The sequence below is a fragment of the Saccopteryx bilineata genome, chromosome 4, assembly GCF_036850765.1.
Source record: "Saccopteryx bilineata isolate mSacBil1 chromosome 4, mSacBil1_pri_phased_curated, whole genome shotgun sequence".
NCBI lineage: Eukaryota > Metazoa > Chordata > Mammalia > Chiroptera > Emballonuridae > Saccopteryx > Saccopteryx bilineata.
The window spans coordinates 296,763,842-296,785,799 of NC_089493.1; the positions used below are offsets into that span (position 1 = coordinate 296,763,842).

General features: G+C 60.5%; 1 protein-coding gene and 1 non-coding gene across 3 annotated transcripts in view; both read right to left on the minus strand.

Annotated features, from left to right (window-relative positions):
- Positions 1-20,569, minus strand: part of POLR3E (RNA polymerase III subunit E) — a 31,670-nt gene extending 11,101 nt beyond the window's left edge. The window contains exons 1-13 of one of the 2 annotated variants that reach the window (XM_066275893.1): positions 20,434-20,569; positions 14,214-14,286; positions 13,084-13,134; positions 10,974-11,051; positions 10,250-10,365; positions 9,946-10,028; positions 7,355-7,462; positions 6,977-7,026; positions 5,217-5,336; positions 4,168-4,250; positions 3,948-3,992; positions 3,781-3,872; positions 2,576-2,696 (exon numbers count right to left, since the gene is read on the minus strand). In XM_066275893.1, the coding sequence (XP_066131990.1) occupies positions 2,576-2,696; positions 3,781-3,872; positions 3,948-3,992; positions 4,168-4,250; positions 5,217-5,336; positions 6,977-7,026; positions 7,355-7,462; positions 9,946-10,028; positions 10,250-10,365; positions 10,974-11,051; positions 13,084-13,134; positions 14,214-14,249 (983 nt within the window). In that variant the 5' untranslated portion in view covers positions 14,250-14,286; positions 20,434-20,569. Of the gene's footprint in view, positions 1-2,575; positions 2,697-3,780; positions 3,876-3,947; positions 3,993-4,167; positions 4,251-5,216; positions 5,337-6,976; positions 7,027-7,354; positions 7,463-9,945; positions 10,029-10,249; positions 10,366-10,973; positions 11,052-13,083; positions 13,135-14,213; positions 14,287-20,433 lie in introns of both variants that reach the window. The other variant, XM_066275891.1, reaches the window with a different exon arrangement.
- Positions 20,570-20,773: 204 nt separating this feature from the next.
- On the minus strand, positions 20,774-20,855 carry TRNAL-AAG (transfer RNA leucine (anticodon AAG)). Its single transcript has one exon. It is a non-coding gene; the product is annotated as a tRNA-Leu (tRNA).
- Between the last annotated feature and the right edge of the window lie 1,103 nt (positions 20,856-21,958).

The window sequence follows — 21,958 nt, forward strand, 5'->3', positions numbered from 1 at the left end:
CAGGGAGCTCAGGCGGGCGGGCAGGCAGGCAGGCATTGCGGCCCCCTACCCACACTCCCACGGCTCAACCCCCGCCCCCGCCCCAGCCCCAGCCCAGAGACCTGTCTCCCAGGAAACACACCGCCCCGGACATCCCAGGCCGGTGGGACCTCTGCCCCTGCTGCCCGCACCCCCCCAGTCCTACCCGGCCACCAGCTAGCACCACCCTTCAAGGTCGAGCTGTGTCCACCCCCTTCCCAGGGACAGGGACCTGGCCCTGCTGTTCCCTGCGACCAGAAAGAGGAGGCAGCCGCTAAGCAGGTGCTGAATGCCGTGACCCAGGCCCTGTGTCTGCGCCCACGTGCCCGCTCCTGCCCACAGTGCACAGAGGACAAGCAATCAGACACAGGGGACAGGGCAGAGGGCGCCGCAGGGCCCGAAGAGCATGGCAGGCCCAGCACTAAGGGCACATGTGAGCGCCGATCCCAGCGTGGGCGGCGTCGGCCTCTCTGGGCCAGTGCCCAGCGGCGTACAGGCCAATGGCCCCTGGGTCTCCGTCAGGCACCAGACACAGGGCCCCCTCTAGGGGGCGCCCTGCCATCGCGAAGGTCTTCCACAGGACAGACAGCGGCCACGTAGGCAGGACCTGTGTCCTCAGAGGAAGGGCGCCCCCGTGTGGCGTGACAAGCACATACGTCACAATTTACTTAGCCGGCCAATTGGGAAATGATCGACTCTGCAGTGAATTACTTCCTTAAAAATTTGCAGTAATTCATTTTTTGAGACTTTTCACTTTGCACCACACTTTCTGAAAGGCGCACACTTTATATTCTACCACTTAGAACTAATATGATTCAAATGTGCATAATTATGTTGATGGCCAGACTGCATTCACCAACGGCCCGTCCTGTGCCAGGCACTGCACTAGGCACCGGGCACCTGGGGACTGACTCCACATGGACAGTCCCTACCACCTGGCCAGTCTGGGCAGGAGGCAGGCAGAGTAACGGAGGGGTTCCAGGAAAAGAGAAACTACTGAAAGACATCAAGTTACAGATTTAAGTCCTAAGAACTCAACGGGACATGTCACAAGAAATTCACTGAGACGCAGCTTAGTGAACCATGGAAAGTCAGAACAGAAAACGACCGTAGGAGCAGCCGGAGGGAAATAAAAGCAGGATGAGAAAGGGACAGGTCTCAGAAAGACCGTGGGCTCGGACGTCAGAACACAGGACGGGGGAAAATGATCTACCTAGAATTTACACCCAGTAGAGAACATCCTCCAAGAACAAAGCTGAGAGAGAAACGTCCAGATGACAAACACCCAGGGACTTCACCACCTGCAGGTTTCCTGGAAGGAAACGCACCCCAGTGAGGGCGCACCCAGGGTCACCCAGGGACTTCACGCCTGCAGGTTTCCTGGAGGGAAACGCACCCCAGTGAGGGCGCACCCAGGGTCACCCAGGAACTTCACCACCTGCAGGTTTCCTGGAGGGAAACGCACCCCAGTGAGGGCGCACCCAGGGTCACCCAGGAACTTCACCACCTGCAGGTTTCCTGGAGGGAAACGCACCCCAGTGAGGGCGCACCCAGGGACTTCACCACCTGCAGACTTCCTGGAGGGAAACGCACCCCAGTGAGGGCGCACCCAGGGTCACCCAGGGACTGTGAGATGCAGAAAAACAAATCCATGTCTCTCTCTCCCATGAAATCAATAAATTACAATTATTTTCTTTTTCCATCTCCTCAGATGGGCAGATCCCGCACGCACCCCGACAAGACCCACCCGATCACCCCCAGCCCCATCTGGGGCCAATGCTCTACCTGTCTGGGCTCATAATGGCAACTGAGCTATTAAAATTTTTTTAAAGGATATGCCAGGGCATACTTGAGCAGAAGGAAATATCCCATATAGAAACTCAGAGATGTAGAAAGAAATAATGAACAGAATCAAAAGGCAAATGTCTGAGCAGACAAAAAAATGACTACATAATATGTCTTGTGAGGTTTAGACAGAATTACAATATAAAGATACAAAAGCACATAAGTTACATTCTAAATTCTTTGAATTGACCTGGATCATCAGTGAGTGTAAAAAGCAGCAATTAATATAAACGAAAACAAGTCACAAATGGACGCTGGAATCTGTAGAGAATGACTAAAACAGTTAAGATAACTTGAAAATTAGCAGAAAAAATGAAATGACAGAAGAATCCAGTAGAAGGTAAGAGGACGAACAGAAAGCCACTGGCCGGTTGGCTCAGTGATAGAGCACTGGACCAGCATGCGGACATCCAGGTTCGATTCCCAGTCAGGGCACACAGAAGAAATGACCATCTGCTTCTCCACCCACCTGCCCCCCTCCTGTTGGTCCGAGCATGTCAGCCTCAGGCACTAAAAGTAGCTCAGCTAATTTGAGCATTGGCCCTAGATGGGGGTTGCCGGGGGGATCCCTGCCGGGGCACATGCAGGAGTCTATCTCCTTCCTCTCACTTTAAAAAAAAGAAAAAGAAAAAAGAAAGCACTATGGTAGACTCACACCCATTCAATTTAAGTGGATTAAGTGCTCCCATTAAGGGGCCACATACCAGCTTACCTCTTCACCACCCAATTTCCTTGGACTAACATCGCCACCTTCTGGATGCCACGCAGAACAGCCACAGAGTCCACGGAAGGGCCCAGGAGGCTCATCAAGTTGGCAAAAGGCATAACCTTCACTGAGGACGCAGAGACGTCAGACAGGGGAGAGGACCTGGGCCCTGCCCTGCCCCCCACCCGTCTGCTGTGTCAAGTTCAAAAGCAGCCCAGCAACAGGGGAACGACAACCAGGACACCACTAAGCAACAGCGCACTGGGTCCTGGAGGAAGTGCCCGTGAGGGAGCTGAGGAATGTCGGCAGGCACACCCCATTCCACTCAGGCCCAGAGGGGTCACTCTCCCATGAGCCTGGCCTGTGGAGGCGCAGTGGACAGAGCATCAACCTGGAACGCTGAGGTCACCGGTTGGAAACCCTGGGCTTGTCCGGTCAGGACACAGATGACCAGCAGTCAGTGAACTGAAGTGAGGCAGCTATGAGTTGGTACCTCTCTGCCCCTCCTCTCTCTCAAATCAATAAATAAAATTTAAAAACCCCACTCTTCCATGTTCACCTGGCTAGTAAGCGGCAGTAGATTCAGACCCCTGGCCCCCGGGGTCCATGCACCTAACCACCATGCTCTGCTCATGCCAACCAGCTGAGCCCCCGCCTGAGTGGGCAGGGCAGGGCCCAGTCCCTGCAGCCCAGGCACAGCAGGGAGCTCCCCTCTGCTCAGGGCCCGAGACCCTGGAGTGGGCACATCAGAGGAGCCCACGGCATTGGACTCGGCTCTGAGGCTCAAGGCTCACGCCTGCTGCTCACCAGCTCCAGGCCTGACCGGGAACGGCGCTCCGAGTCCCTGCCATGCGGGCATCCCCCCCAACAGCACCAGCACCAGCACCGAGACACCTCCAGCTCAGCCTCACCAGCAGGGCTCAGCACCAGCACCTCGCAACCTCTGCTGAGCCCTCACCCCCACCCCAGCCCCCAGGAGCTGCCTGAGCCCTTTTTATAGCTCCACAGACTACGGCTCACGGAGGTCAGTGACCTACCCAAGCTCCTGGTGGGGGAGCAAGGGGGAGGGGGGCAGGCTGCACAGTGTGCCCTCTGCAAGCCAGCAGAGCTGTAAGGCCGGGCACTGGGGTCAGAGGGGCTCTGGCCACGCCCCTGGGCCCTCAGTCTGTCAGACTCGGGGGGAGGGAGCGACAAGCTCCAGGCGCACCCACCGTTCTTCATCAGGATCTTGATCTGATCGGCCAGGGGCAGCGTGCGCAGCTGGGCCATGGACAGCACATTGCTGGGGGCCATGGGCTTGTCTCTGCTGGAAACAATGGCCACGGGTCAGGGGGGCAGACAGAACGGTGGGGGGGGGGGTCCAGCCCGCGCTACTCACCTCTCTTCCTCCGGGCTGGGGGGCATCAGCATCATGAGGTACTCGCTGCAGGGGGTGGTGGGGGTGGTCAGTACCGGGTTGTCTCCAGGCTGAGCCTCCTGGCCAGCAGGCAGCGATGGGCCATCCCCACCCACCCGACAGAGGAAGGAGGACAGGGACCCGCTCCCCACCCCCCAGCCACAGGAGGACCCCCACCCATGTCAGCCCTGGCCAGGCCCACCTGGGCGCCTTGACCAGCTCTGTGTTCTCCACGCCAGAGCCCTGGCACAGCAGGGACTGGCGTTCATGCTCGGAGCGACTGTCCTGTGGGGAGGAACCTCAGCTGAAGCCCTGGCCTGGCAGCCCCATGCCCCTCAGCCACTGGCCCTTCTCACCACACTGCTCCCTGGCCACCCTCTGTGCCGCCCCAAGGCTGGCCGCGGGCCCACAGGCCACACCGAGCTCGGCACTCCGGGCCTGTGGGACACGGCCTTGACCAACTGTCCCCCAGATCTATGGCTGCATGGCCCCGCATGGCACCTCGGTGCCGTGACCCAGGGACACCAAGAGCAGTGACACAGGGACAGCTGGCATTCTATGAGCTCCTGTCATGTGCTAGAGCCCAGACCACGGCTGTGTATGTAACACTGACTCACCCCCCCTCCTACCACTGTTGTTCCCATTTTACAGACAAGATAACAGAGGTCAAGTGACTGCTCAGGCCACACCAAGGAGACAGCACAGCTTCTGGAGGTCAAAGGCTATGTCAACAAAGTCTCCCAGGAAAGTTCTAGAAAGTGAGGACTCCACCCCCACAGAAATGCTGGGGCTCCTGGCCTAGCCTACGGTGTGCTGGGAGCTGACACTCAGTTGCCTGTCTCTCGATACAGTTTTAAGAACCGGGGTCAGAAGTCAGTGCAGGAGGTGAAAACCAAGCACAGTGAGTCACCCTCACAGGCGCTCTGGATTCTCCACCGAGCACGGGGTGAAGCGTGCCCAAGTTCAGGGGCGCAGTGCACGGAAAGCATGCCACCCAACACGGGACGCTCACGCTGGGGGGACCCTGGGGCCGCATGCTGCTCCCGCAGGGCGGACCCCCCCACGCTGCCGCCCTCTGCGGCACGGAGCCCACCAGTGGGCGTGGAGGCCACACTGCCCGCAGGGCTCTACCCGCTCTGCGTGCAGCACTGCCAGTGGCCACGGCTGACCCCGAGGTGAGGCAGCGGGGAGACCCCACGCTCTGCCCAGGCCCCGCCCAGGAAGCCGGCGTGACCCGGGCGGCTCACCCACCCTCAGGCTGTGGTGGTGCAGGTGGACCCAGGGCTCCTCCGCGTGCCTCTTCTGCAGGAACTCGTAGGACTGCACGCGGCGCTGGCGAGCCTGCTCGGACTCGGGCCGGGAGAACCGCACCTGGGAACGGAAGCGCAATGGCCTCAGGCCTAGGACACCTCCGGCTGCAGCCCAGACCCCTAGGGGGCCGGAGGACCCATGTCTGGGGTGCCCCACTCCTGCCCTCCCCCATCTCCTAGCACAGGACTTTCAAATTCAGTTCTAACCACGGGCCTCTGTGACCTGCCAACACAGGCACCCCATCTGTCTCCACCCTCCCTGGTGGCGGCACCCCCTCCTCCTCTGAGAAACACCAAGAACCCTCTGTCCCCCAGCACAGGAGTGGGCAGGTGAGCCAGAGCTGGACGTGTGAGCACCAGGCCCTGAGCCACAGGGACCGGAGCAGGGAGGGCCAAACCCGTGAGTCCAGTCTGAAGCTTCCCTTAGAAGGAATGAGCAAGTGTCTCTGCCCCTGGGGTCTGGGCGCTGGGAGGGTGTAAGCCTGGAGCTCAGACACCTCTACCCCTGGGGACAGACAGACGGAGAAAGAGACAGAAAGAGAAGCAAGCCACGCTCTGGAGAAGCCAGGTCTCAGTAACAGAGGCTGAGCACCTGAACTCCGCCACACTGGAAACGACCCCTCACCCTGCCAGTAACAAGGACCAACACATTCCTTTTCTTTTAGTGGGGCTTCAAGGGGACAGGCAGGGACACACAGGAAGGGAGAGAGGTGAGAAGCATCAATTCTTCATTGCGCTCCTTAGTTGTTCAGTGATTGCTTTCTCATATGTGCCTTGACCAGGGAGCGAGAGCAGAGCCAGTGACCCTCTGCTCAAGCCAGCGACCCTGGGGTCACATCTCCAATCCCACGCTCAAGCTGGTGAACTCAGGATTTCGAACCTGGGTCCTCAGTGCCCCAGGCTGACGCTCTGTCCACTGCGCCACCGCTGGTCAGGCTCACAGTCCCTGTTCCACCTGTGCCCTTCAGATCTGGAACCTCCTGCTCAGAGGCCAGGTGGAGCGGGCCACGCGCCAGTCACCTCTCTGAAAGGGGTGCTGGGATGTCGGCTGGACTCTAGAATTCTGGGGTTCTATCGGGGCCTTGAAGGCACAAGGGCCTGATACCTTCTTAAAGAGCCAAAGAGTCCCCCTCAAAGGGAAAGCGGTATTTAAGGTCATCCAACAAGCTACGGAGAGAACAGAGGAGTTCTCCACGCTGGTTACCCCGGAATTCACCAAGCTCCAAGGATCCACAACATGCGCTTCAGCCACACTACACCGTCTCGTCACCTGTGTAGTGTTGTTCTCTACGTACTTACTCACTTTAACCTAAACGTACTGAAATGGGGAGCCTTCGTAAGCCATAAATGGAAGGTCAGTACTCTTGTAACAGTCTTGAACACACTGGGATAGGTAACTACTAAGACGCACTCTTCCCATGTGCACACTGAAGAGGCTGAACCACACCTGAGTTCACACGGGGCTGTGCCGTTAAACAAGGGCTTCAGGGCACAGGGTCTGTGAGCGCTGGGACCCTGGGTCCGCTGCCCCCGCCCCGCCCTCCAGACACGGGGCTGTGCTGTTAAACAAGGGCTTCAGGGCACAAGGGCTTCAGGGCACAGGGTCTGTGAGCGCTGGGACCCTGGGTCCACTGCCCCTGCCCCGCCCTCTAGACATGGGGCTGCTCCCGCCTGCACCCTGCCTCCCAGGCCGGAGCTCACCGTGATCTGCTTCACATCCTCTTCGGCCTCGTCCTGCGAAGAGTCCCCGGCTGCAAGAGAAGCAAGGCCTGTCTGCAGCCTCTGTGGAGCCCCGGCTCCTGCTCCACCCCTACCCCCTGGGGGTTCCCCAAGCAGCCGTGTCTGTGGACTGTCCTTCTAGAGGCAGGTAGCTGCATGTCAGTGGTTCTAACGGGGTGCGATTTTGCCCCACGGGGACATGTGGAGATGCCCGGAGGCGTTCGGGGGGCTCGGGGCTACTGGCACCCAGTGGGGAGAGCCCAGGGGTGCCACTGAGCATTTACATCCATCCCTTCGAGGCCTTCCCCACGACCAACCCGTCCCACCAGGCCAGACCGAGCGGGGCTGGGACGGGCTCACCCTCAGTGGCCGCCTCCCTCTCGCGGTGCTTGGCGTCGGCCTTGTCCAGGTAGGAGAAGCTGGGCCGCAGCTGCAGGACGCCGTGCAGAGGGGTCAGGTGCAGCTCACCTGGCAGAGCAAGGAGCCCTCTGAACCGACCCTGGGAGGGTGCCCCCCAGCCCAGCCTGGCTCAGGGCAGCCAGGCAGCAAGGGCCCCGCCCTCCCCTCAGGCCGTGGCCCAGACCACCTCCCACCCCTGACCCTGGAGCCTCGGGACCCCCAGGCTGACCCCAGCTGGCCCGGCTGGGCTGGGTACAGGACACAGCCGGGACGAGGACACGAATCCAGACTCAAAGCCGCTTCCTGCCGCCTGGCTGTGAACCCGCCTCCCCGAGCACTGAGCGCGCTCCCTACAGCCGCGTGCTTCCACCTCCCCGGCCAGACCCACACCCACGGGCCACCCCTGCTCTCCCCCTGCCAGGCCTCCTCGGCCCCCTCAGTGCCCCCCAGCCCCACACTCACCCCGAGCTCCCCCCTCCCGTCCTCTCAGTGTCTGCCGGGACCCCACCCAGCCCACTAGGAAGTCAGCGACCCCAGGTGTGGCTGGAGGACTGTCCCCAGTCTCGGATGAAGGTCGTGCCTTTTCCCTGTGAACCAGACCTTGCCCCTGGGAGGGGTGCAGAAACGATAAATTTTACAGGTGAGTGTGGGCTTCACAGAGACGAAATCAGAGGCTGAGGCTCTGAGAATGCTGCCCCAACCCCAAGCGGAGCAGAACACCCGGTAGGAAGTAGACAAGGATGGCCTGACTACCAGGAATGTGGTGTTAAAGATCTATGTCCTTGAGGGCCCGGGCTGGTTGGCACGGCAGTACAGTGTCAGCCGATGTGTGGCCATTCTGGGTTCGATCTCCAGTCAGGGCCCACAGGAGAAGTGACCATCTGCTTCTCTTCTCCTCCCTCCCCCTTCTCTCTCTCTCTCTCTTCTCCTCCCGCTGCCAGTGGCTTGATTGGTTTGAACATCAGCCCCAGGCACTGAGGATAGCTCAGCTGGTCTGAGCATGTCAGCCACAGGTGCTAAAAACAGCTCGGTTGATTTGAGCATCGGCCCCAGACCAGGGTTGCCTAGTAGATCCTGGTTAGGGTGCATGTGGGAGTCTGTCTCCTCCTCTCACTTAAAAAGTCCCTAATATGTAGAATTATCTGATGCTGCTTTTAACTCAATTCTGTTTTGTTTTCTAAGTGTTTCAATTAGTTTCACTTATTGCTTCATAATCTCTAAATACTTAGAGAACCTTGCATTCAAACGCCATACAAGCCCTGGCCGGCTGGCTCAGTGGTCGAGTGTCCGCCCAGCGTGTGCAAGTCCCAGGTTTGATTCCCGACCAGGGCACACAGGAGAAGCGCCCATCTGCTTCTCCGCCCCTCCCCCTCTCCTTCCTCTCTGTCTCTCTTCCCTTCCTGCAGCCAAGGCTCCATTGGAGCAAAGTTGGCCCGGGTGCTGAGGATGGTTCCATGGCCTCTGCCTCAGGCACTATAATGACTCTGGTTGCAACAGAGCAACACCCCAGATGGGCAAAGCATCGTCCCCTGGTGGGCGTGCCGGGTGGATCCCGGTCTGGCGCATGCGGGAGTCTGTCTGACTGCCTCCCCGTTTCCAACTTCAGAAAAAAAAATTTTTTTAAAAAAAACGCCATACAATTCACCCAGTTAAAGACTACAGTTCAACGTGTTCTATTTAGAATGTACAACCAGCACCAGAGTCAACTTAAGGATATTTTTATATCACGCCCCGGAAGCCCCTGTGCACCAGCGGTCACTCCTGGGCCTGCAGCCCCTGCTCTCCCTTCTGTCTCTGTGGAGAGGTCTGTGCTGGAGGTCTCTTTTTCTCTTTTTTTTCATGTTTATTTTATTGATTTTGGAGAGAGGAAGGAGGAGAGGGAGAGACAAGCACAGATCCGCTCCTGTCTGTGCCCTGACCTGGGATGGAACCTGCAATCTCTGTGCTTCAGGGCAGTGCTCTAACCAACGGAGCTAGCCAGCAAGGGCTTGGATGTTTCATGTCAATGGAATCACAGAACAGTGGCCTTTGTGACTGGCCACGAATGCTCTCCCGCTCGTCTGTGGAGTACGTGCCTGTCCCTCTCTCTGAGGAACCTGAGCAACAGATACTCCGAGTGGCTACCCTGCGCTGTCATCTGACCAGCAGCCCATGGACAGACAGCTGGACGTTCCCTTGTATGGCCCTCATGAGTAATGCTGCTGTGAGCACCTGCAGGCAAGCTCTAGTGTGGACAGAAGCCTCCATACCCCTGAGGAGATGCTGGGTCACAAGTACCTTGTATTTGAAACAGAAGTCTATCACCTGCCTCAAAAGTTAGGCTGTGTCCAGGGCCAGTGTTCTGGGTCCCCAGGGGTGCCAGGACCCGCAGTGCTAGCCAGAGCCCGTTAGGATGGCCACCACTGGCTCCCTGGCACTCGGTTCTTTGCACACGCTGCACTGGGGGGAGGGGCAGGACACCCCGCCAGGGCAAGCCCCTCCCATCCCACCCGGCATGCGGCCCTCCACCATCAGCCCAAGTCCCAGCAGCCCCGGGCGCCCTGCCACGGTACCTTGCCTGTAGAGCGCAGCCGCGTAGCGGGACGTGTTGCTGGTGGTCTGGGAGGAGCAGAAGGTCTGCTTGTCCATCAGCTTCCTGGGGACACAGGGAGAACCGGCGTCCAGGCTAGGAAGTGCCCGACCCGGGCCTGACGGGCACAGTTCCGTCCACCCAGACAGCTTCTGAAACCCAGCAGCCAGCAGCCAAGCCCACAGGACAGACCCATGGGGTGGAGGGCGACTGGCTGGCCGGTGTCCCTAAGGCCTCGCAAGGCTCACTTGTCGACAGGGACGCTCAGACCCAGGGCTGGGACTCACGAGGAGTACGTGCTGGTCTCGTCCGTGCAGGCGCCGTCCACATTCAGCGCAATCTGCTCCCCTTTGCTGCGGCAGTAGTTGGGGTTCACGGTGTCGATGGCCATCTCAAGCTCCACCTGGAGACACAAGCACCCCCACCAGCCATGAGGGTCACGAGGCACGGTCCTCAGAGGACACCGACGACACCAGTCCTGGTGCTGCCCGGAACCGGATATGTGTCCCTCCCCGGGGGCCCGGGGGCTGCAGCCGATACCACGGGCCACACCCCCCACTTCCCACAGAGGGGACCAGGGTCGTGTCGTTGTGTGTGCCCTCACCCCAGCTCCACCCCTGGAGACTTCCTGTAAAAACCTCACTTCCACTTTCTCCTGGAAAGTCAGCAGTACCTACGATGCTAGACGCTGGAACGCCCTGTCTCCGTGGCAACAGGCGTGGTGCTGCAGCCACCTGGACGGCCTGTGTCCAGTTAGCCGGGCGCCCACCCCCCGTCCCCCACCCCTCCCAGGCCTGTCCCACGCTGTGCTCAGCGGGAGTCTCCCTCCCCGGGCCTCCCTGCAGCTGCCCCCTCCGTCTGGAGGCTCCGTGTCCTGTGCCCAAGGCCCTGCACGCTGCTGCTTCTCCTCACGTCCCACTCACCCCTCCAAGCTCCACGTCCCCAAGGGCCCCTCTCCCCGCCTCTGCCAGCGCCCCCCACACCCCACCTCCAGCCCACAGGGCAGCCCACCTTCTGCTGCTTGGGCTTGATCTTGGCGGAGAGGTGCGGAATATCGTCGTAGGGCATCGAGGCTGGACGCACAGGGTACTGGGGAGGGAGGGAACCATCAGCGCACCTCGCCCAGCCCTGGCCAGGGCCACCCAGAACTCCGGCCAGGACACCCCAGTCCTCCCACCCCTACCGAGCCCAGGGGCCCCTGGTCTCCGCCTTCGCACAGCTCCACTTGCCCCTTCCACAGAACCGCTCCAGCCGTCTCTGACTTCTGAGAGCCATGCCCAGGCCTCAGAAACCCAAAGCCCACACGTCACCCCGTGGGCTCGGGTGCCCAGAGAGCACCGCCCTGGGAGTCACACGTGAGGTCCAAGGTGGAACTGCCCGTCTGCAGGCCACCGGGAGCAGAGACACAGGGCTGGCCGCGGGGTGCTCGCTGCTGAGGCTGGACAAGGCTGCACAGGAGTGTGCCCAGCCTCCCTCCTTCGGCTCATGCGTGGCTGTCCCCTCACAGAGAGCCGAGGACAGGAGGGAGCTGGTCCACCTCTGGCCCCAGAGCCTCTCGGGCCCCAGCCCACCACGTGCAGGATGACTTCTGTGTCACACCTGAGGCACTCATGTCCACGTCAGTCCTCAGTCACACTTCTCTGTCTCCCCACTGCACGCATGCTACTGGGTGGACAGAGGGGTCAGTCTGGACGCACTCTTGAAAGGCACCAGGACAGCCTTGGGAGTGAGCTGGGGTAGCGGCATGGAGTCAGGGGCCCACCTCGGGTCGGCCACATTCCAGCCCAGAACACGGCTGTTTCCAAAAAGCTCACTCCCAGGGCAGCTCAGGGACACCCCTGCTCTGGCTGGTGCTGGGGGCAGGGGCGGCTGGAGCCCAACCCGTCTGGCCTGAGCCCCAAGAGGGGCCAGGGCTGGGGAGGACGGGGGTGAAGGACACGGTTCTGGGACCAGACAGGCCTGCGCTCCGGCCCGAACGCTGCCCCTTGCTGCCCGTGGTCTTCCCCAGCACGCGTCCTCACCACGCAGGGCCCCGCCTGTCACACCGAACACAGACGGGGTCCCTGCCACCAGCTGCAGTTCCACTGGCACTGGGCAGCCAGGGAAACAGACTCAGAAGTCCCCAACGAGGGCTCCCAGCCCCAAGGCCTACAAAGGCAGAGCCTGTGGGGACAGACGGCAGCCCCCACCCCAGCACAAGCGTGAAGCACCACTGCAGGTGGCTGCCCCGGCCCCGGGGCCAAGTGACCAGCCTCCCCGCTCCTGGTTTTCTCATCTGTGACGGGGGGACAAATACACTTACAACAATAACCTGATTGTCAGGGACAGAAAATGGTGCCAACGCTGAGTCCCCATGTGTCCCAGCAAAGCCTCCTAGGGACACGCCCACCTCCACTCAGACACCCGGGGTGCTCACAGCAGCCAAGAGGGGGAAGCCACCCCCACGGCCACCAGCCAACGCACGGACAAACAAAACGTGAAGCGGATGGGGATCCAGATCACGGAGCGTCTCCTCCGTTGACGGCAGCAAGGTGATGGTACCTCGCGGACCCTGAAAACTTCACGCTACGGCACGGAAGCCAGACACGAAAGGCCACCTAGTGCACGATTCCAGAGCAGCCACTCAGGGACAGGACAGAGTAACGGTTGCCTGGGGTTGCGGGGGGGGGGGCACATCCTAGAACAGATGCAGCACTGGCTGCACGGCCCCGTGGACTAGAACCCAGGTGGTGTGCGCTGCTATGAAATGACAGTCACAACCACCACAGGGTGACGGTGGAGGAAACGAGGTCACAGGGTGAAGTGTGCCGTCACCCTCAGCACCTGGGAGCCACAGCGGGAGGGCAGGGGCTCAGGGATACTATCACCATTCTGCAAGGAGGGAAACTGAGGCCCAGAGAGATCAGGGAACTCGACCCAGGCTGGCACTACAGGGAGACGAGGGACCCCAAGCCCGAGCTCCGACCAGCGCACGGCTGTCTCCACGGAGGCTCCGGTTTCTCGGCTTGGAGATGAGACAGTCTGATGCGCCCACAGGACGAAGAGAACTGTCCCGTTCCCCACGCTGGGTCCCCGGTGGTTCCCATACCCACTCCCCCGTCACCTCCAGGCCCCCAGTTACCTGAAACAGGTAGAGCTTCTCTGCCAGGCTTTTGGCCAAGTACACGTCAATCTGGGGACAAGGGGAGAAGACTTGAGCAGGGACAGAACCCGCCGAGCTGCCCTGCTCCCAGGAGGGGCCCCAGGCAGCCTGAGGCTGGAGGGAGGAGCTCAGCTGGGGCTACAACCAGAGGGAGGCTGGTATCCACCCTGGACACGTCCAGCGGCCTCCCTACGGCCCCCAGGGGCCAGCACCCAGGTTCACTAAGACCCAGTAAAATGCATCCTCCCTGGGGGGCTGCTCAGACCACGCTGCAGCCCAGAGTGGGATTCGAGGCTTTTCTGACGCAAAGGAGAACGGGAGGCTGTCTTCCTGTTCCCCACACCACCCAGACCACCCGGCTCAAGGCGGTCAGTCTACAAGCCCTGCTCCCCCTGCTGCCCAGCTCCTCACAGGAACCATGTCCTCTCCCACCTCTTGGCCCCCCGACTAGTGCAGGGTCCTCAGGCACAGAACAGGCACGTGTGACGGGCTTTCTAGGTGGACGGAACAGCACGTGCAAAGGCCTAGAGGCTCTAGAATGTGACCCGATCGGGCAACAGAAACCCCCTCCCGGTGTCTGCTCCTGAGACTCCTCCCCGTCGCCTCTGCCCAGAGCTGCCCAGCTGCCCAAGGGGGGCACAGACCGCCCGGCTCACTGCTGTCACCCAGCTGGACTCAGTGAAGAACTGCAGGGTAACTGAGCTCAAGGGGAGATGTCAGGCCCATTTGTTCCCTCGACAGATCAAGCCACTGAGCCTCTGTGACGCCCACGGAACTGGACGCTGTGGGTGTGATGCAGGAATGACAGCTCTGCTCTCACCAGGCTCGCAGGCCAGCAAAGGAGACCCCTGTCTAGGAGCTAATGAGTGTCGAGTGCAGGGCAAGGCCGAGGTCAGGGGCAGTGCCACACGACCACAGGGTGGTCAGGGAAGCCGCTCGGACAAAGAAATGCCGGACCAGAGACTGAGGGAGTGACGGTCAGCCAGGCAGGTGCCGGGGAAAGAGGGCGCAGGCCTGAGGAGGATGGGAAGCGCTCGCCCGGCCTGGCCGCCCTGAGCACCGGCACTTCTCCCTGGCAGCCCCGGCCGCGGGTGGGGAGCAGCGGTTACCTCCTGTACGACTGGGTCATCCTCTTCATTGGCCATACTAGGGGGCCGCCGGCCGTGAGGTCCTCAGACTCACCTGCAGGGAGAGCACAAGGCCTGGCCTGTCAGTCAGCTGCCTGGCTGACACCACGCAGCGCCCACCCTGTAAGACGCTGCTCAGGGTCCTGGAGCCCAGGACAAACGGAGTCCACCTTCCTTCTGCACTACGCTGGGGTACACGGTGGACGGCCAGGTGGACGGCCAGCTATATAACCCATCACCCCCCCCCAAGAAAGAAGAAACCAAACAATGGGCAGGAGCAGGTGGATGTGAGCCACTGTCGTCACAAAGAAGAGCGCGCCAGCAGGAGTGGGGCTGGCTGAGCCGCGGCCATGGCCACAACCTCCAGGACCAACAGGGCCACGGGGAGACTGGAAGGGGAGCCAAGCTTCCGGTCACGATGGTGGAGAAGGAAAGAGCAGAGCTCGCCTCTTCCCACGGCCGTGTCCAACTCACACCCAATTATGAGACCGCCAGCCTGAGGACCACCGAACACTCCTGAACGGACTCCACAACTGAGGACGTGGAGAAGCCACGTAAAGACTGGGAGGGAAGGACCATGACAGGCGGGCCCCACACCCACTGTGGAAGCCCCCAGGAGCGAGGCCTCCCCGCCTCCCGGCCCCCAGCCCGAGCCCCCGAGCCAGGAAGAGGAGCCCCCACAGCCCACAGCCAAGGTGCCCCGCAGAGCGCACTGGCCCTTGCTCCAGCTGCAGGGCCGCAGCTCGAAGGCCCAGGGACAGACAGGGAGCGGCTGACCGCCTTCAGGACCGGGCTGGAGGGGCAGCGTAGGGGGCAGCTCTTCCGGGGACAGAGGTGCTCAGGTGCCTCCACTCCTTTGTGCACCTTCTCCTGCCCAGCCGAGTATCAGGGACATGGGGGGAGGTGCTAAAATCTGAGCTCTCCATTAACCTGGTGACCCCCTCAACCCCCAGGTGATTCCCCGAGACCCTGCCCCACCCAGAGCACCTGACCAAGGCTTTTCGGTGACTCTGTCCCTGGTATTTAACTCTCAAGCTGACTCTAAGCCCGGCCCCAGGTGAGACGACCCTCCTCTGTGATTCTGTGTATAGAAACAGCCCTCTCCCGCTCTCCCTGACCCTCCTCCCACAGCCCCATGAGGCAGCCTGGCCACCCCCATTTCACGAGGAGGAAGCTCAAACTACTGAGCCGAGACGCTTCGTGGGGATCACCAAAGCCACACGGCGACCAAGAGGACCCCTGGAGTGCAGCCAGCAGCTCCAGGAGGGGTGCCCAGAGGCGGGAAGGGAAAGGGACTCCTGCTGAAGACGGGGTGCTGGCGCCTGGCCTCAAGTGACAGTAGGGTTTAACCTGAGCAGGTGGTGGCGCAGTGGATGGAGTGTCGACCTGGGTCGCTGAGGACCCAGGTTAGAAACTCAAGGCCTCCAGCTTGAGCGCAGAATCACAGACATGACCCCGGGGCCGCTGGCTTGAGCAAGGGGTCACTCGCTCTGCTGGAGCCCAGAATCACAGACATGACCCCGGGGTCGCTGGCTTGAAGCCCAAGGTCGCTGGCTTGAGCCACCCCCCCACCCCCGCCCGGCCAAGGCACATATGAGAAAGCAAACAATGAACAACTAAGGTGTAAGGCAGGGGTCCCCAAACTTTTTACACAGGGGGCCAGGTCACTGTCCCTCAGACCGTTGGGAGGGCCGCACTATAAAAAAAACTGAACAAATCCCTATGCACACTGCACATATTTTAAAGTAAAAAACAAAACGGGAACAAATACAATATTTAAAATAAAGAACAAGTAAATTTAAATCAACAAACTGACCAGTGTTTCAATGGGAACTATGGGCCTGCTTTTGGCTAATGAGATGACGGGCCGGATAAATGGCCTCAGGGGGCCGCATGGGCCGCGGGTCCTAGTCTGGGGACCCCTGGTGGAAGGTGCTGCAACTACGAGCTGACGCCTCTCATCCCTCCCTTCTCGTCTGTCTCCCTGTCCGTCTTTCTCAGCTAGACAGACAGAAGGACTTGGAGGAGCCGCGGGAGCAGAGGGACGGAGGGACTCTTCCAGCAGCAGGAAGCACTCAGCACCCCGATGAGGAAGGCTGCCGGTCTCCCCAGCTGGGCAGTTCAGCCAGCTGCTCTCCAAAGAGGGGGAGACGGCTCATTAGCCAAGCACCTGGGCACTCTCAGACCCCAGTCCCCAAAACCTCTCCTCTACTTTGGGGTAAGACCAGCACACCTTCTGTCCTGACTATGTAATATGTAAATGGGCACAATACCTTCCCCTCGGAGTCAAAGTCCTGGAAGACCCCGGTCCCGGCCACCGTGGGAAACCATCTCCCTCCTGCAGACCCTGTTCCGTGTTCCGCACTCTAAGACTGCTGGGGCCAGAACACTGCACCACCCTCACCGCTCCTCTTCCTCTCAGCCCACACGTGCAAATCCTAACACTTCCCCCTTCGAAGTACCCCGGGACTGGCCACTCCCACTGCCGCCTCCGTCCAGCCAGCTCATCCCCGGCCTGGGACAGCCACAGCCCCCGAACCGGTCCCACCGCTTCCACCCTTGTCCCCGGCGATCTGCTCCCAACCCCACGGCCAGCAATGCTCTGAAAGCCAGGCTGGGTCAGGCCACCCCTCCACCTGCAAAGGCCTCCCATCTAGTCCTGACCACTCGCTGGGAGGGCAGAAACTCGCCCTCCGCCTTCACTTCTCAGGCCTGGCTGCCCACGCCCCCCCCACGCCCACCTCTAGGCCGGTGGCTGCTCGGCCGAGACCAGCGTGGCTCCCCCCTGCACCTCTCTCAGGTGTTTGCTCAGTGTCACCTCATCAGTAAGACCGCCCCTTTCCACCCAATTCAGAATCACACCCTTCCCTGGGCAGGTCCCCCAGCAGGAGTCACCGGGGGACAGCGCAGACCCTGTGTTTACTGTCTGTCCCACCCCGACCACCACTACACTGGGAGCTCCGTGAAGGCAGAGATCCTGGCCTAGTCTATCCCGTGCTGTACCCCCTGTGCCCAGCACACAGCAGCACTCAACACACGGCTGTTCTGTGAATGAATGAACCACAGGAATGTTATTTAATGGGGAGCTCACATGGACTTCTGAATTGAGGATGATCTCGGGGTGGGGAGGGGTGAAAAGCTGGACAAGTTAGGAGATGGAAGACTGGGTGAAAATCAAAAGCCCCAAATCCACAGGCCTTTGGGTGCCTTCTGAGGGTCAGGCAGCCTGACCTGTGGCGGCGCAGTGGGTAAAGCACTGACCTGAAATAATGAGGTCAGGGGTTTGAAACCCTGGGGTTACACGATGAAGGCACACAGGAGAAGCAACTACGAGCTGATGCTTCCGCTCCCCCCTTTCTTCTCTCTCTCGCCGCCCCTCCCCAAAGTAATTAAGTAAACAACATCTTTGGGGGGGGGTGAAGGCCCAGCCCAGATGGGCAATGGGAGAGCAAAGACCCCCACCCCTCTGCCCTGGCTGCCAAGTTCCACAGATGTCAAGACGGCTCCGTGGACAGCTGAGAGACGGGACGTCCAGGTGTGGTCTGGGAGGGTCCTGAGACGCAGTCACCCCTAACACAGGCTCTCTCGCCCTTCTCAGGCCCCACTGGCCTCCAGGCAGGACGTCCGATTGGGTCAAAGCAGGGGTTTCCACCTCCCTCACCCTCTCACCGCGCCATCGACTCCGCAGCCCGGCAAAGTTCTCAACCTGAGACGCACAGTAAGAAGCCCACCTCACACAGATACAGGCGACCCAGAATATACACACGGCCGCGTAACAAAACAAGGCTTCACAGCCCTAACCGTCCGGACTCCCTGTAGGCACAGAGGTTCTCTCCATACTTAATCAAAAAGTTGATTTCACATCCCACAAATATATCCTGACGTGCAATCTGAAAAGTACCGCCCCAGCAAGTCCCCTCCTTCCCACTTCCGATCCTCCCAGGAACACCCACAGGTGTCCCTGTAAAAAAAAAAAGTAGAACACATCGACCCCCTGGCTCAAAACCCTTGACTGTCATGCACAACAAAGAGCCAAACTCCCTTCCATGGCCCCAAGGCCCTACATGCTCTTATCCCTGCCATTCCCCCATCATCCACTTGGCCAGCTGGCCGCTTGCTGGGCCTGCATGCCCCAGCCTACCTCAGGACCTTTGCACACACACCCCAGTCATTACAAGGCTGGCTGCTCCCTTCCATTAGCTTTCACTACCAGCCCTTCCAGGAGGAAATAGGTCCCCTGACCACCCCTCCTAAGCATGCCCTACCCCTGCCCCGTATTACATCTCCTCACTCTAGGTCCTCTGTGGGTCATCGCTCCACCTGAAACTACCTCCCTATTTGCTTGTGTATTGTCTATCTTTTGCGCCAGGCATGGATACAAGCTCCCACATGGCCTCTCAGAGCTTCTACCAGAAAGTGGAGATGATTACACTTACTTCATCAAGTTAAGGGGATTATTGTCTCTATCTTAAAAAAAAAAAAATTCACACCGTTCTCTCAATACCTAAAATAGTGCCTAGCACAATATATATAGTACAAAAAACAGCTGAGTGAACGAGTAGATGCGAAACCTCAACCCAGAGCCTCACTGAGCACCGTCCACAGGGCGGGACTCACCGCTGGGACCACATGGGCACCGGAGAACAGACAGGGGCTGTGACCCACGTGGGAGCCAGTGGCTGGAAGCCACCAGAGGCCAAGCTGTGGCTCAGCAGGGAGTCTGGTGGCCACAGGGGTCCTGCATGGCCTTGGGCACAGCAAACTTCCCCCAACAGTGAGGGGCTCAACACACAGGAAGGGACGAGGGACAGTTGCAGCTAAAGGAGGTGGGGGCAGTGCTAGAGCAGACAGGTGCCTTAGGGCCACGGCTAGGCGCATCTATGTGGCACCTGAACTCGAACTTGTCCTGTCAGCCAATCAAAAAAAGCAGAGGCAACTTCAAAGCGCTCCAGCTACTGGAGGGAGCGACAGAGGTCACAGAGGACACAAGACAAAGCGAGGGCCCCGGGGCCAACAGTCTCAAGGCCCGGCTTCTTTCTGGTCACCTCTCACCCCCCAGAACAAGGCACCTCCCTTCTGAGTCACCGGTTCCAACTCTGTTCCAGGCCGCGCTGGCCCTCCGTGAGTCGGGTCAGTCCCTCCTTGCAAGGACCTCGCCATCCACTCCCATCCGGTGGTCTTCTCGACGGCCCAGCCCACCAGGAGGTGTCGTCCCCGCCTAGGAAACAGGTCAAGGCAGCCAGGGACCAGAGGGGACGGCCACCTGGGTCCAGCTGGTGTCCAAGACCCTGATTCTCATTCACACGTAAGAGCAGCCGGGTCTGGTGCAGCGGGCAAGAGCCCGGACTGCGGAGCAGAACTGCACGGGTTCAAGTCCCGCGTGTGCCGCCCGAGAACACGCCCGCCTGCCCCGGGGCTGCGCGGCCCGCGTGCCCGCCGCTCTCGTTCTTTTTTCGCAGTGGTGACAACAGGCGCAGACTCACGGGGGGACCATGGTGAGGGACACATCCCGTGACCAGCGTGACCCGGGGAAAGTGTGCTGTCCCCGCACCGCAGGCTGCGGTCCCGTCCCCAGTGTCGCCTGTTCCGCCCTCGCTCCACCCCGCGGGGGACACTGAGGTCTACGAGGCCCGCTTCCCGGAGGAATTGCGGGGGGCACCGGCTGAGCCCCCCGCCCCAGGCACGCCGGCTCCGGAGTGGCCGGCAGGTGGGGCCGACGAGCTCCCCGGACGCCGCCTGCGGCCGCACAGTCCGGCCCGGGCCCCGGGAAGGCCGAGCGGAGGCCCGATAGAGGGGACGCAGAAGCTGGGCCGGGCCGGGCCGGACCGGACCGGGTCGGACGCTGGGGCCCATCGCGGGCAGGCCGCGGCCCCGGAGCCTCCCTCGCGGGGGGTCCGGCCCCCGCCCGGTGCCCCCCACGGGCCGCCATGCCTTTGGCCGCCTCCGGACAGGCGCTCCGGCCGCGGGCCCAGCCGGACCGGACCGGGCCAGGCGGCCGGACCCTGAGTCAGCGCCCGCGGCTGCGGCCTGGCAGGCTGCCCCCGGGCCCAGGTCGGAGCGCGCAGCCGGCTGGGTCTCCTCCCCACCGGACCGCAGGGCAGCCCCGGGACTCCCGGCCTCGCACGGCGGCCCAGCCCCCGGCTCATGCCGCGAGTGGGCCCGGCCCCCAGCCCGGCGGGCGGGCGGCAGGCTCGGCACTCACCTCTGCGCGGCGGCCGCGCGGGCAGGCGGGCGGGCGGGCGGCGTCAACGGCCCGGGGGCCCGCGGTCTGCAGAGGCGGCGGCGGCCCAGTGCGCGGCTCAGGCGGCAGCCATGTTGCTGGTGGACAAACTCCCGCGGACACGTGGGGGGAGCGGGGCGGGGCCTCGCGCTTCCTTTTACCCACAACGCCCCGCGCCGGCGCGCTCAGGCCCCGCCCCCGCCGCCGCGCCAATCGCTCGCTCGCTCGCTCCGCCCGGCGGCAGGAGGCGCTCGTGCGCCCGCAAAACAGCGAGCAGCGGCCCCGCGGGAGGAGGGCGGGGACGCCAAAAAGGAAACCACTTTGGCAGCGGTGGGATTCGAACCCACGCCCCCGAAGAGACTGGAGCCTTAATCCAGCGCCTTAGACCGCTCGGCCACGCTACCTGGGTGCCACAACGCCGCTCCAGTCAACCCTTTAGTACCCACATAAGACCTCGCAGTATCTTTCCGCGGTAGCTTGACCTGCGTTCTCTGATTGTGATACAGATATTTAAATGTGCTATCTATTGATAGTTCAAAGGCAGAGCTGCTCCGCTCTTTAAACCCAGACGCGTTCCAGTTGGGTTTAGACCGGAAAGCCGCTGAAGAATCTGTCTTCTGAGTATAAATAACCAGGAGCCTCAATAAGATGAAGTGAACCCCAGGAGCCTTAGGTGAACCCCTGGAAACTCGGGTAGGAATCTCAGCGAGGTGACGGTTGCCGCAGAAACCGGTCCCCGGCGGTCCTCTGTCCCCCAACTCCCCCGGGCGGGGCTCGGGAGGTCTGGGCACAGATAATAGGTGAGTGACTGCGAAGGCGGACCGCCTGGGACCCTCCCCCGAAAGCCCCCCCAGCAGAGGGAACCAGGAGGAAGCAGCTGACTCGAGGTCCTTCTGTTCTCTTTCGCTGCGAATTCATCTGGAACTAGGGATCCTTAATAAAGACTTTTTTTTTTTTAATTGAGGATGGATTTTTACAGAAATAGTAGCGTGCTATAACGGCAGTTGACTTCTTTTTTCACCCTACTGTTATTTTAAAATAGTAAATATCTATCCATGTTGATCTATGTAACTATATCTATTCTTGTTGATCTATGTAACTATTTAAAATAGAGGGAAGTCTCTTAATCTAGAGTGGAGCAGTGGGGTAAAGCGTCCACCTGCAACACGGAGGTCTGGGGCTCGAAACCCTGGGCTCGCCGGGTCAAAACACCTTCTTCTCCTCTTGCTCTAAAAATGAAGTCATTAAAAAAAAAAGGTACAGGAAAAGATAAAATAATGACCCAGATTGTCACTACCAGTTCTTTTCCTATGTGCATAGGTGTATACCTTCTATTCAAACTTAAGCAGGGAATGGTATGACTATGTTGTCTGTTTAAAAAGCCGTGAAACATTGTATATATTTGATCATTACAAATAAAAAGAAAGCCCCCTTCTCCAACATCCTCCCCTGTTTATAACCTGTTATCGTGAATTTCATGTGTATCCTTCCAATCCACTTCCTATAC